The sequence below is a fragment of the Protopterus annectens genome, chromosome 10.part0 (genome assembly GCF_019279795.1).
Source record: "Protopterus annectens isolate FY-2018-M chromosome 10.part0, PAN1.0, whole genome shotgun sequence".
Lineage (NCBI taxonomy): Eukaryota > Metazoa > Chordata > Ceratodontiformes > Protopteridae > Protopterus > Protopterus annectens.
The window spans coordinates 852843601-852858872 of NC_056744.1; the positions used below are offsets into that span (position 1 = coordinate 852843601).

A 15272-nucleotide genomic window follows, 5' to 3' on the forward strand; every position below is an offset into this window, starting at 1 on the left:
CTTTTCTTCTTCGTTTTTTCTGAAACTTTACAGGAAGAAGAAGAATCAGGACTAGAAATCCCCAATTTTATTTTCCTTTAGATGAGGATGTCGTTCCAGATATGGCCTCTCCAAAAAGAAGAGGGAAGTCATGCCTTCAAGATCAGTTTATTTTTTCTTTCCACAAGTGCCTGATGACTAAAGGAGTGACAATTCAAACAGTCCTCCTGAAGATGGAGGGGTCCCAAACGATACACGCAAAGAGAATGTGTGTCAGAATTAGGGATCTTATGACCACACTTCTCACAGCATTTGAAGCGCACCAGGCCTATTTTCTTATCTGACATTTTCACTTTAGAAGCGCACACACACACACACACACACACACACACACACACACACACACACACACACACACACACACACACACACACACAGCATACTCTCTCAAGCAAGATCTTACTAGAAGAATACTTTCATATTGGGAAAGGAAATGGATAAGGGATATTTTTTTAAGCAGAATACTAAAGAAATTTAGAATTAAGGAAGAAACAACTGAAAAACCACATATCTGCTTGAGAGGATATGGCATCATGTCTAACTCACAAAGCAGCAAATAAGATCTAAGGTAATTGAGATAGGTACATTGTGGTTAAGGGATGAGATTGAGGGGTTTTTGGATACCATGAGCTGTTGTAGTAGCCGAGTAGGTTCCTAGGATCAGACCCCAACCCACAGGTTGAGGATAGAATGAAAACTGACAACATGGGAGCAAGAGCTTTTCAGTTTCTCAGTTTTTGTATTATCTTTTTAGTCTCTTCCCATATACCTTTAGCTGCCATAACAGAATCCTTTTTAATCCACAGTCCTAAATACTTAATTTGATTATATCCCCATAAATATGGGTATTGCTGGATCAAGTCATATGTTGGTACATACTTTCCAGCAATAGTCTTTATTTTATATTCATTAATTTTACATATTGAAAAGACTTGAACCTGTCGCAAGATGTCCCACAACACTTAGATGTCCTTTTCTGGTTTTATCAAGTGCAAAATAATATCCTCTGCAAAATAAAGTCAACTTTTCTTGATTACAATCCCAATTATATCCATGAATTTCTGAGTCCCTCATTTTCTTTGCCAATGCTCAAAATATAAAGCAAATAACAAATGAGAAAGAGGACACCCCTGTCCGGTTCCTCTGTTTAGACACGACTTGTCAGAAAGGAACCTTCTCACTTTTGTTTTTTTGCCTCCATTCTCTCATTTATCCTCCTAATCTACCTTATTATTTTATTAGGGAATGTAAATGCTTCCATTATTCTACTCATAAAATCCCACCTTACTTTGTTGAATGCTTTCTCTACATCAAGACCTATGAATAACTGCTGAATTTTCTTACACTCTGCTTTTCTCAGGATCATCACTGTTCTATTAATGTCATCAAATCTTTACTTCCCTTCCAAAAAAACGCACCAATCTATTTCTATCAATTTTGGTAAAACGTTTGCCATTCTTTCAGCTATTATAGACATAAACACTTTATAATCATGCAAAGTAAAGCTAATGGTGAAACAAAGCACAGCTCCAAACAGCATAAAATAAAACGTTTAATGACATCTGTCATTACAGACATATATACTATATTTATATATGTGTGTGTGTTTGTGTTTGTGTGTGTGTGTGTGTGTGTGTGTGTGTGTGTGTGTGTGTGTGTGTGTGTGTGTATATATATATATATATATATATATATATATATATATATATATATATATATATATATATATATATATAAATATGTATGTGTGTAGTGTGTGTGTGTGTATATATATATATATATATATATATATATATATATATATATATATATATACATATATAGACAGATAAATATAGATTTAGATATTTCTCTCATTGTGGATGTGATTTTCTTCTTGCAGCCTCAGCTGCTGTAAATTGGAAAGTCTGTACTTGAATACTGTCTGTTTAATAGTGTAAGTGTATTTTTTAATTTGCTGGAACATGCTCGATAGTGGTATAAGGATAAGTAGGTGAGCTGGTAGGATTTGCTCAGTTATGTAGCCAGTGTGTCTACATCACAGTGTGCATCATTCTGTATATATTGATTTTCTCAAAAGCATGATCTTCCCAAAATTTGGTGTATGGTAAGAACCCACTCATGCAGCAACTCACCTGATACACTAAGAATGTGTCTATTATTTTCATGTGAATTCTGGTTGTATATAAATTGATTATAAGTAGACAACTATGCAACTTAAAATTCTAAGATACTTTTAATGTAATACTGTTTTACAATGAACCTTAATTAATGTCTTTCTTTTTAAGCTTCTTTACACAGATAAAAATTTTGTAATTAGTGCACCCACTGGTTCTGGGAAAACTGTGTTGTTTGAACTGGCTATCATCAGGCTACTAATGGAAATGCCAGCACCATGGTTTAATATTAAAATTGTATACAGTAAGTGATTTTTCTGAAAAAATGTGGAGAATGTAATATTTGCATGTGTCATGATTATAGAAATCAGAATTTGTAAACAGAAAATGCACTGTACTGTAATGTTTCTGTAGAAAGTGAGACTGTTATTGACTTCATACTAGAGAATGTTATTGTTTTCATAGAATTTTTAAATAAATTTTTAATTATGAAAAATATTTTATCCTCTTAGGCACAGCAGACCAATATATGTATTTTGAAAGTGTGGATCCAATATTTTACAGAGGCTTAGTGGTACTGTGCAGATATTTCACTGACAGGAGTCGTAGTTATGCCATGACACCAAGAAGCCCACTTGCCCTGGTGAATGAACCTTCCTCTTATTGCAGTGTTTGTCATATACAAAGTACAATGTTTTTTTACAGCTGATGATGCTAATAGATGTGGTGCCAGTTTCCCTACAAAACTTTTGATCTGATGTTGTCCTTTACATTCATTCCTCAACTGACGGGTTTGGATCCGAAACTTGAATCCAGCTTGACCACTTTTACCATATCCTTGAATCTAGAACTCTTGAGCTCCTTTCTTTACCGATAATGCCCTGCCAGCCTAACATACCTCAGATCTCATTTGCCACTTTTCAGCTTCAGCAGTGGATCCTGTCACTCTCGAGCTTTGGGAATTATTTTCAAAACAGTCGTGAGTTAGTTTTAGAAAAACTATATTCCTATACCTAATTTGATTTTCTCCTACTTCCATTGCTATTTTGCTAATATCCTTTAGCTATTTTTTTTTCCAAAAACATTTTTATTTTGTTTTCATTATAAACATATGCAAATATACATATAACAAATACAATAAAACAATAACAAAACTATTTACAATATTTACATTCATCCATGACAAACAATCATTTTATCCATGAGAAGTTATCAGTATTTGTTCAAAAGGTTTTCCCTTCTTTTATGAGTAATGTTATGAGTTCTATAATAGAACAAATCGTTTGCAGTTCTTTTTTACGAACGTTTGCTAGATTAATACATTCTTTAAACATCAAATTTTGTTTACTTTTCCAGTTCTAAGTAATAACTTCTGGCAATTGCAAGAACTTACCAGAGTAAATGAATCTGAGATTTAGGTATTACATTAGGTATAGGAACATTGAATAGATTAGTGAGTTAGAAATATGACAGTTATCAGACCATAAAGCCTTTACAAAATATCTGAAGTCTTTCCAGTATTGAACAACATTTCTGCATTCAGTGAACATGTGAACCAAGTTGGCCTCTAGTAATTCATCACATTTCCAACATTTACTTTCACTGTTTTTGAGTATAAGATTTATTCTGTGGAGTATAGAAACTCCTATTCATAAATTTCCATATATACAATCTCCAGTATAATGAAGAAGAGGTACCATATGTAGATTTCAATAACAGTTTGGATTCATCAGATATTTATTCTCCATTAATCTTTACATAGTAATTCCAAAAATCTGAGTCAAACTTTAGAGTGTCTTCTCTTAGTATCTTATAGATTGGTGAGATACTTAAGTTTTGATCATTTGTCTTTTCAAGACACCTAATAAAAAGCTGGATCAAACTGGGTATAGATTCAGTCTCTAGGTTGATTGATACTCTCATTTTGTTTTCTATAAACTGCCGTAATGAGTGTATAAACAACCAACTGTCCTGGCTATTATCAAAACTTTAGCTAATTTTTGATGTGCTGTTGTTAGTCTCACCTTTATTCTCACTGATGGGTCGGATGCAATGTGTCGGATCTGTCTCAGCCTTTACAGAATCTTGAGGACTTCAGCAAAGCTCATGGGCCTCCTTCCCTACCCATAATGCAGTTCCCTGACTTCCTCAGATTTTGTTTTCTGTGCTGCTAGTGGGATCTTCAAGCAAGCTCTGGGCTACGTTTTTTGGCTATTTTAGCCTTTTTGTATAGTTTTATACTTAGATTTCACTGTTTTTTTCAACTGTAGTTTGTAATGCCCCTTTTTAATGGTAGTATTTTCTCCTAGGCTAGTTTTTACCTTTCTGTTAGTGTCCATTTAACTTAGAGGGCATATAACTTTCACCCGTTTGAGTTAGAGGGTGTCCCTTTCCCTTTTCTTCTTTGCATAGAGATTGTTTTGTAGTGCGGTTACTGTCTTCCTCTGTCCTGCTTAACCATTCGTTTTAGTTAGAGAACGGTTAACAAAGTCTGTTTAAGTTAGAGGATTCCCCCCCTTCTTTTTCAGTTGCTGTTGTAGTTCTAAAAAAAAAAAATCCCTACTTTATTTTTATTCTTTCTTTATTTCTTCTTTAGCTACTTGGTGTGGTTTGCTGCTACTAGTTTCAGCATGTCCCAGAAAGAGAGTAAGCCCTTAGGGCTTAAAAAGTGTGAGACGTGTAACAAAAATATGCCCCTCAGTAACTCTTATACCGTATGTGTTTACTGCTTGGGGCCTCTCAATTTGCAAGAGTCTTGTTCCATATGCCATGCCTTTAACCAGAGGGCACTTATGGAATGGAAAAATAAATTGATTTTGAAGGGGTTATTGAAAACCCTATTTTCTGAGGCTGTCCTAATCCTATCTCTCCTAAGTCTGATAAATCTGAGAGAGCGGGAAAGCGACGTTCTCCAGCTCCAAAATCATCAACGTCAGAGCCAAAAGCTAAATGTCCAAAGATGTCCACTCTGACAACATCCACGGAGCAGATGGTACCCTTTGAAGCAGTAACTTCTTCGGAACAGTCAGTATCTTCAGCTCTGAAACCATCCATTGAATCATTGACTCCAAAAGAACCCACGCCAGCTGAGTACCGTTATTGGAGCCGATCTCCATCCATGGAACCGATTACCTCTCGGCTCCCTTCTCATTTCTTGACCGGATCCAGATCTCTGACTTTGTCTACTAGATCTACTAGGAATCTCTCAGACAAAGATGTGGATAGGATGGTGCAGAGGCTTCTTAAGATACCTGCCTTGGCCAAGCTCCTTTTGGATCCAAATCCAAAGGAGTCAGATCAGACTTGTCTTATCCTTATGGTGCCTACTCCTCCTCTGATCTGTCCTTTGGTTTTAGAGCTGGAAGACTCCAATATCCTACTGATGTCTGTTTCGGATCCAGGGCTGGTTGGCTCCTTGGCTCCGGTGTCTGCCCCGAATGTCTCTGCCCAGATGGAGTAGGAAACCTCTGGGAGCCGACACTCATCAGTCGGGTCTTCGGAGCCAGCTTGGATCTGACTATGTCTCTCGGGGCCTTGGTGTGGATGGGTTCAGCTCCAACCTCATCTTCAGAGCTTATGTCTCCTGCTACGCAGGCTCTTTTGGCTCCATCTATTATGTTGGGAACGGGGAATTCTTCAGAACATGGGGGATAGCTTTTGAGGTTATGTGGAGGGTGATGACTGCTACTCAGTCTCAAGCATAGTCCTCTTTGGAGCTTCCTCCCTCATCGGCGGGGGTGTCTTTACCTCATCACCTCCATCCACAGGTCTGCAGAGATCCCAGGCCTCAGGATGTTTCCCAGGGGACTCTTCCCCTCTTCTGAAACTTCTCTAGAATATCCCACTGAGGAAGTCCTTCAGAAGAGACCATGCAAGAGGAAGCATCTGGACTCCCCAGAGGAGTCCATCACCTCAGATACCGACCTCGATGAAGCAGAAGGCTGCCCACGGTTGCTTCCTGAGGATGTCTCCTTTGGAGACATCCTGGAAATTCTGAAACAGAGAGGTGACTGACAGTCCTCATCCCCTTCATCCGAGTAGTCTGTATACCTAAAGGCCTTCAGATCTCACCCTTCAACCTTCTGGATGACACTGCCTTCCAATGAACTTATTCAGTTAATCCCTTGGAAGGCCTGGGAGACCCCAGATTCCATAAAGCCCACTCCTAGGAGGTCAAACAAGTACATCATAGCCCCCAAGGACCAAGCTTTCCTTACCAAAGGGGTAGCAATAGATAAAAAAAAAAAATTGTTTGTATTTTATGTATTTGATGCTTTTGTTGCAGTATATTGTGTTTAACTCATGTTCACTTTAAGTACAGGACTATGAACTGGTTAATTAATTTGATGGATTAATTGAATGAGGGATTGAGTCTATTTAATTGATTATTGGTTTGTATAAAAGGGAATGTATTTCTGCTATTACTTTTGTACTCATTGAAGGCTGTTGTGGCCGAGGCGCTAAGACAAGTTTTAATATTAAATTTATCAGCGTGGAATCCGTGTTGTTTTTTTCATTTTAGTCTTTTTCAAGACTATTTGTCTGCTGCTTGTTTTTTGTGTAGCAGTAGATACCATGGTCATGGCGGCTGCCATGAAAAGGAACTTTCGGTGAAGGAAAAAGTTTAGCACCAATACACATCCGAAACATCCAAGTATATCGAAGCTGCTATGCCAGGAATAAAATCCACAGACAATCTTTCAAAATGGAACAAACGGTTTATTGGAAAACAAGAATGATGAGCGCTTTCGCGTGGTACCATCCACGCTTCTTCAGATGAATCATGTAAGCTTGTATCAAGATTTTATAGTACCGCTCCAAAGGCGGGAAAGTCTGCTCATTATCCAATTAATCACTTAATTACATTCAATAGCAAAAAATCTTAAAAACTCTAAAAACCTAGGATCACTCTAATAAAACTGACAGTAAACATCCTGACCATTGAAGTGCGCTTAAAGACATCAAGCGCAAAACTGCCAATACATTGTTACAAACATGCTGCCTGCATTTTATGTATTTTTATATAGAATTTTTAATACACATTAATACAACAATAAAGCTAAAAATAATATCAAAATATATATAATATATAATAGAAGCATCAAATTTATTAACTAATGAAATTTAATTCACCTATTTATTTAAACCTATGTAAAGTTATTATTAAAAAACGTACCTATTCTATATATATAATCACGTACGAATTAGTGTAACAGTATTTAATTTTGATTCCTTATAATATTTAACATGAACTGTATATATAGATAAAAACATTGAATCCTGTGAAGCTGTTAAGCCTATCACTAATAACTAATAACAATGCTGTGATTATATACTCATATTAAGAATGTCTGTAGACATTCATTATATGATATATAAATATAAAAATATAAAAATAAAAATAAAAATATATTTATAGGATGTTAGCATCAATCATATGATAATGTTGCATTTCCTCATTTCATTGTAAATGCAGCATCAAATACCTATGTTTATACTATAGCAGTAGATGTTTGACATTAAAACACTGATGCATATTCTATCCATCAAAGAATTAATTAACTTATTACTTCCTAGATATTAATAACGGTTTGATGGGCACATGACTATTGAGACCTGGTTTTTAAAAATAAAAATTTTTTAAGTTTGATTTTAGATGATCATTTTTTGCATGTGAGCTGGTCTGCTGTATAATGTTAATAATTAGGTATAGAATATGAGCGCAGAGGCGCTAGTGTTTTTAAACACAGTACGCTATTAAAGGGAACTTAAGGAAATTGAACAACGTCATTTCCTGGTTTTCAGGATATTTTATGTAGCGTTCTTTACCTGTATTATATTCTACCTCTGAAGAAGCTACATACAAGTGTGGCGAAAACGCTTGTTTTTACTTGAATAAATTGCGTTAAGGTTCTTTCCGTGGTGCTGTCGTTTGTGACAAGGGGCCTCTTTTGGATTTTCTATTTGTTTTTTACTTTTCGCTTGGTTTGTTCATCAATAAATGACTTATTTTGTACTTTTCCTTTATGTTTATCTGCATATCTTCTAAGCTGTTCCGCCTGTGCTGAAATTTTTAGTTAGTTATTTGCGATAGTTCATGATAGATCCTGGTCTGTTCTAATACTGTCCATTGCTTTTATCACATCGATCTTTCTTAGTATTTTTGTTGATCTATTCTCTCTTCTATAGTCTTCTAACAGTGACACTTGTCTTAATTGCTTTATAGTTTTCACTGTCCGATATTTCCCTGATGGTATTCAATTTCTCCTCTTCCTTTCCCTCACTACCCTGTGTTGTTGTGGTAGAACTTTATCAGTTATTAATTTAGCTGCATAGTAATATATCCTGTTTACTTCTGTTATATTGCATCAATCTCTATGGACAGTCCTAACTACTGTGTTCATTTGTTTTATCAGACTTCTGACATTTTGGGTTTTATTGACCTTCTGCAGTCTGTTTCTTTCATTGATCTTAATATATCTGTCTATGTCTATTAAATCAAGCAACTCTGCTCTTAGCTCATTTTTTTCCAAATTGAGGGCACATCTCTTGTTTTCCATTTCATGTGGGCATTCTATAGAAATTTCTGTAGCATCTTCCTGTGGCACATTCTCTTCAGTTCCATCCTGTGCTATCCTTTGCTCTGTCATATGGGAATTCACTGGTTTATCACTCCTCAACATTGACTGCATCAGAATTTCCACAGTTTCTTATTCCTTCCCTTGCTGTCTAACTTCAGGTGAATGTTTATACTGGTTTCCTGTGGAAGGCTCTTCAGATTCCCTCCAGGGAGCTGTAGCTGATGCAGCAGCAGATAAAATCAAAGCTCAGCTTGTTACCCTCAACTCTGTAAGTCAGCTCCCCCATGAGGCTTATCTCGTATGCTGCAGATGGAGTGAGTAGAGCAGTGGGTTCAGGCATCTCCATTAGGATGCAGGCCTGGATGAACCTTTGCAATTTTGCGGAACCCTTTAAGTCTTCCTTTGTTAATGCTCCCTTTGATGGCTAACCACTCTTTGCGTCCAGTGTAAAAGAAACATTAACCCGGTATGAACAGGAGGGTAAGACCTTGTTGGCCATTGGAGTGCTTATTTCCACACCCACCAGGCCATTTCCAAAGGTTCAGAGGGGCAGTGGGAAAATGTCTTTCAAGAAATCTCGAAGGTCTTATCAGGACACTCAGGGTGAAAGTTCCCCCAGAGCCAGAGGGGGAAATAATAATGGAGGATGCCACCTGCGTGGCAGAATGGGCCCGCAAAATCAGGGCTTCAGAGAATATTTATTTGGCAGACATTTTCAGCTCTCTTGAAGGAGTGCCTGACTGATCGCCTCTGGAGACAGTCTGGGGGCGATTGTCACTGCACCTCGAAACCTGGCAAAAGATAACCAAAGACAAATGGGTGCAGGACATAATATCTGGGGGATATATTATTCCATTCTCTTTCCCCATTCCTGTAAACAAATCCATTCCAGGTGTGCCACCCAGTCAAAAGGAACAAGCAACATTAGAAATTTAAAAGTTGCTCAGAAAAAGCATCATCCAAGAAGTCCCCACTGACCAGAGAGGATCTGGAACTTACTCAAAATTCTTTTTAGTTCCAAAGAAAATAGGGGACTGGAGACCAATATTGGATCTCAGCAAACTAAACAAAATGGTGAAGAAGACCAAGTTCCAGATGGTAACACTGCAGGTGATACTTCCATTCCTGGAAAAAGACATTTGGATGTGCTCTGTAGACCTCAAGGATGCTTACTACCACATTCTAATGGAAAGATGATCCAGAAGGTTTTTGCACTTCCGGCCAGGAGCCAGTAACTTCCAGTTTTGCGCTATGCCCATTGGTCTCACTATGGCCCCCAGAGTGTAGTGGCAGCTCACTTAAAATGCAGAGGATTCCAGGTGTTTCCATATCTGGATGACTGACTCATAACTGCCCCAACCAGGCATCTTCTGCTACAAGCCAGAGACCATACACTTCAGCTCTGCTCCTCTCTAGGTATTACCATAAATTATAAGAAATCTGCTCTAGAGCCATCTCAAAATTTAAATTTTATTGGGGGCAGAGATAAATACAACCATGCTGATGGCAAAGCTACCCCATGACAGAGTTCACAATCTCCACTTGCATGTGAAAATGTTAATCAAGAAGAATTAATCCAGTGCAAAGCAAGTACTCCAAGTTCTGGGAAAGATGGCAGCATCCATGGTACTTATTCCTCTAGCTCACCTACATATGTGGATACTTCAATGGTTACTTTCCACACAGTGGTCAATTCTGGGCTTGCCAATGTCGCACAAGACGCTCATAACCAGTTCTTGCAGAAAAGATCTTGAGTCATGGATTCACTCTCTCTCAGTTTCTCAAGGCTGTCCATTCATCCCTTCTCCACCTCAGGCCACAGTGATCATGGATGCTTCTCAGATAGGGTGGGGGAGGGAATTATCTGCGGGAGACAGTCCAAGGCACCTGGCAGGAACACGAGGCTCACCTGCACATAAACATCCTAGAAACGAGAGCAGTGCTGTTGGTGTTAAAAGCATTTCAGAATACTCTCCCTCTGGGAACAGTACCAATTCAGTTAGCCAGTATGTCAGTAGTCTGGTACATGTATGAACAAGGAGGAATCAGATCTTGCCCCCTTTCTCGAGAAGCTCTAAGGGTTTGGCAGTGGGCAATATCTTCCAACCATTTTCTGATTACAACGCACATCCTGGGGGTATCCAACGTGATTGCAGACAAATTGAGCAGGGCCATATTCTGGCCTCACGAGTGGTCCCTCAATCAGTACGTAGCAGAAGAAATGTTCCGAAAATGGGGCCAGCCTTGCTGCAATCTTTTTGCTTTGCCCACCAATACCAAATGCAGCAACTACTTTGCCCTGATCCCTCCTGTGTGGGAGTCATCAAAAGATGCACTTGTTCACGATTGGCCTCTGGGACTTCTATATGCTTCCCTCTGATTCCTCAAGTTGTCGCAGAAAGCCAGTCTGTTGCAGACCACAGTAATCCTGATTGCTCCCTATTGGCCTCTTCAGATCTGGTTTCCCTTCCTACAGTCTAGGCAACCCATGGATTCTGGACCCGGCTCCAGTTCTACTGATGCATTCGTCGGGATTGGGTCATCTCAACTTTCAAAACCTCAAGTTGACAGATTGGCTGCTCCAGTTCCCTTGATTGTCAGGTTTCCTCTTCTTTCCTCTCCTGTGAAACATATCTTGCTATCCTCCCATAAGACCTCCACAACAAGATTATACAAGAGTAACTGGAACAAGTTTGTTATGTGGACAAATGGCAACCAAATAGATCCACTATCTGCTCCCATACATTCTATCCTGGAATTTCTGGTGAACCTCTTTCATGAGGGGGCAGCTGCTTCTACTATTCGAGTCCAACTAGCAGCACTCACTTCTGGAAGCATTCTGCCGATGTTGGAACCCCAGTTTTCTCCCTCTGAGCTACAGCTACCATGGGCCACCTCCCCCGGACACCGGTCAGGAAAGCCGCAGGAATCCCCTGTTCAGGGTACTCACTCTTCCGCATCCTCCTTGGAAGCCACCCACTGAGGAGCCCCTACAGAAGAGATCATGCAAGAGGAAGCACGTTGACTCGCCTGAGGAGTCTCTAACAGAAGACATGGATTACGATGATGGTGAAGGGTCCCCATGGTCACCCTCTGATGATGTCTCCTTTGGAGACATCCCTGAAATGTTAAAGCAGCGGGGTGACTGGAAGTCTTCCAACCCTTCCTCTGAGGAGTCCTTGTTCCAGCAGGTTTACATGCCCGGCCATCTACCTATTGGGTGACACCACCTGCCGACGAGTTAGTCCATCTCATAGTGCAACGCACATGGAAGAACCCTGACTCTATAGAGGTGATCCCTCGGAGACCTGACAAAATTCTTTCCCCTCCCAAGAAGAATCCACATTGGTCCAGAGGTTTACCAGTTGATGCTATGGTGGTGGCGGCGGCCATGAAAACGGATCTGGCTGAAGAGACTCCTGCTGTCCATCTGCCCGACAAGGAGTCCCAGGCCATGTACAGATTGGGGAAGCGAGTCTTTGCATCAGCGACCTTTGCCATTCGGTCCATGAACTATTTGGCACATTTTACAAGGCTTCAAAGAGACTTGATCTCAGAACTCTCTGGAACACTCGCAGGACAGGTGTCTGATGAACTACGGGACAAAGTTGTTTCACAGCTTGCTACCCTGGAATCGATCTCCAACTCGTCCATGAGGTTGTTTTACATGCAACCGAAGGGGTGGCAAGAGCTGTGGGTTCAGGCATAGTTATGAGCCATCATGCCTGGATGTGCATTTGTGACCTCGCGCATACATTCAAGTCGTCCTTTCTGAATGCTCCCATCGAAGTATCTTCCCTTTTTGGTTCTAAAGTGAAGGACATGCTAACCAGGTGGAAACAGGACGGCAAGACCCTGTCTGCCATAGGCCTACATTTTTCCAACCCTCAACTTTCCTTTTCCAGGAACCAGAGGAGTGGGAAGATGTGGCACAAAAAATCTCCTTTCCATGCCACACGTGGTGATGATACCCCCAGAGGCAGAGGGTGTAACAATTCCGGAAGATGCCCCTATAAAGGCAGAGGGGGACCATGTAACCAAGACTACAGAGACTCTTTCTCTGGGCAGTCTTACCAGCGCTCCTGAAGAGCTGCCCGATTGCATGCCTCTGAAGCAGTTGGGGGTCGTTTCTCTCTGCACCAAGCTGCCTGGCACTCTCTTACCACCAATCTTTCAGTGCAGAGTATAATTCTAGAGGTTACATCATTCCCCTTATTTCTTATCCAAAGCTGCCAACAAAACTTCCCGACATTCCACCCAGTCAAAGGGAAGAGGCAGCTTCAAAAATAAAAAAACTGTGCCAAAAAAGAGTCACCCAACCAGTCCCACCAGACCAATGTGGCTACAGATTTTACTCGATTCTTTTTGATGCCAAAAAAGACAGGAGACTGGAGATCCATTCTGGATCTCAGCAGCTTGAAGAAGTCTGTCGCCCAAACCAAATTCCGGATGGTCATGGTTCAGTCCATTCTTTCTTTTCTGAGGGAGGGCGATTAGATGTGCTCGATAGATCTCCGGGGTGCGTATTACCACATCAAAATGGACAAGCACTCCAGGAGTCTGCTTTGCTTCTGGCTTGGAGATAATCATTATCAGTTTCATGCCCTGCCGTTCGGTCTCTCTACAGCCCCCCAGAGTGTTCACAAAGTGCATGGCAGTGGTTACAGCTCACTTGAGACTGCAAGGATTCCTGGTGTTTCCATATTTGGCCAATTGCCTCCTCACCACCCCCGCCAAGCTTCTTCTGGTAACAGCCGTACAATGCACACACTTTTTCTGGTGGAAATTTTGGAGATAAGTGTGCACTGGGAGAAGTCAAATCTTGTCCCTACCCAGCAGATAGAATTCATCGGAGCAGTCTTCAACACCCGAGCCTGTCTGGTGTCACTCCCAGCTCACAGACTCCAGAGACTGAGACTTCAGCTCTGGGTGATACTCTGTCAAAACAAAGTCTCAGCGAGAGAGGTTCTTCAGGCCCTAGGATCCATGGCAGCTTCAATCCCGATAGTGCCTCTTGCCAAGTTGCACGTGCAAATTCTCCAATGGCTTCTTTCTCAGTGGTTCCCGAATTATCACCCTCTCTATTTTCACGAGACTGCAAAGAGATCTCCTTAAAGAACTGGGAGATACTCTTCAGGGTACAGTAGCTGCAGGAGCTTCAGACAAAGTTGTTTCCCAGCTTGCTACCCTCAACTCCATTGTTGACTTGTCCACGCGCCTCATTTCTTATGCAGCTGATGGAATGAGTAGGGCAGCGGGTACAGGAATTGCTCTTAGAAGACACTCCTGGATGCTCTTGTGTTCCTTCGTGGAGCCCTTCAAGTCATCCTTTGTGAATACCCCTTTTGAGGGCTCGTCTCTTTTTGGGCCAAAAGTCAAGGAAACTTTGACCAGGTATGAACAGGAAGGAAAGACTATCTGCTGTTGGAGTCCATTTTCCACCCCTACCAGACCCTACCCCAAGGGAAAATGTGGTTCCGAAAAGCCCAAGAAGCCTTTCAGGACACACATGGTGAACCCCCGTCCAGGGGCAGAGCAGGGGACAATAATGGAAGATGCCGCCCTTGTGGCAGATGGGGTCCTCAAAACCAGGGTGACAGAGATCACTTCTTTGGGAAGCCCTACCATCGCTCCTGAAAGGAGGCCCGACTGTCCTACTCTGGAGGCAGTTGGGGGTCGCTAATCTTTGTACCCAGATGCCTGGCTCAAAATAACAAACGACAGCTGGGTATAAAGTATAATTTCCAGAAGATACTTCATTCCTTTCGCCACACCCCCTCCACCGACAAGGAAAATCCCGGACGTTCTACCCAGTTACAGGGAGCAAGCAACAGTAGAGGTCCAAATGTTGCTAAGAAAAAAAAGTCATCCAGCCAGTCCCAGCAGAGCAGACATGATCTGGAACTTACTCAAAATTCTTTTTAGTTCCAAAAAAGACAGGGGACTGGAGACCTATATTGGACCTCTGCAGGCTAAACAAATCTGTCAAAAAAGAGAAGGTTCGGATGGTCACACTTCAGTCGATACTTCCCTTCTTAGGGAAAGACAATTGGATGTGCTCGATAGATCTTTAGGATGTGTACTACCACATAAAAATGGCCAGACCATCCAAGGATCATCTGCGCTTCCAGCTGGGAGCCAGTCATTATCAGTTTCGAGCCCTGCCCTTTGATCTCACTACAGCCTCCAGAGTGTTCACCAAATGTATGGCAGGGGTCATGGCTCACTTGAGACGTTTTGGATTCCAGGTGTTTCCGTACCTAGACGATTGGCTCCTCACCGCCACCACCAGGCATCAACTCATTCAAGCCAGGGACTCCACTCTGTCACTTTGCAGCCAGCTGGGCATTACAATAAACTCAGAAAAATCTGCCTTGTTGCCATCGCAACATACCATTTTTATTGGAGCAGAACTGGACACCACCACCACCATGCTACGACTTCCAGTAGAAAGAGTCTTACTACTCCGCATCAGCAGGTCCTCATTCTGATATCCAAAAACAAGGCTCCAGCATCAGAGGTTCTAAAGTTGTTT

The 15272-nt window shown here is 41.0% G+C and overlaps 1 protein-coding gene across 1 annotated transcript in view; it reads left to right on the plus strand.

Annotated features, from left to right (window-relative positions):
- Positions 1-15272, plus strand: part of HFM1 (helicase for meiosis 1) — a 3254758-nt gene that overhangs the window by 429386 nt on the left and 2810100 nt on the right. Inside the window, exon 4 of the mRNA XM_044086815.1 lies at positions 2328-2460. Coding sequence (XP_043942750.1) covers positions 2328-2460 — 133 coding nt within the window. The remainder of the gene's footprint in view (positions 1-2327; positions 2461-15272) is intronic.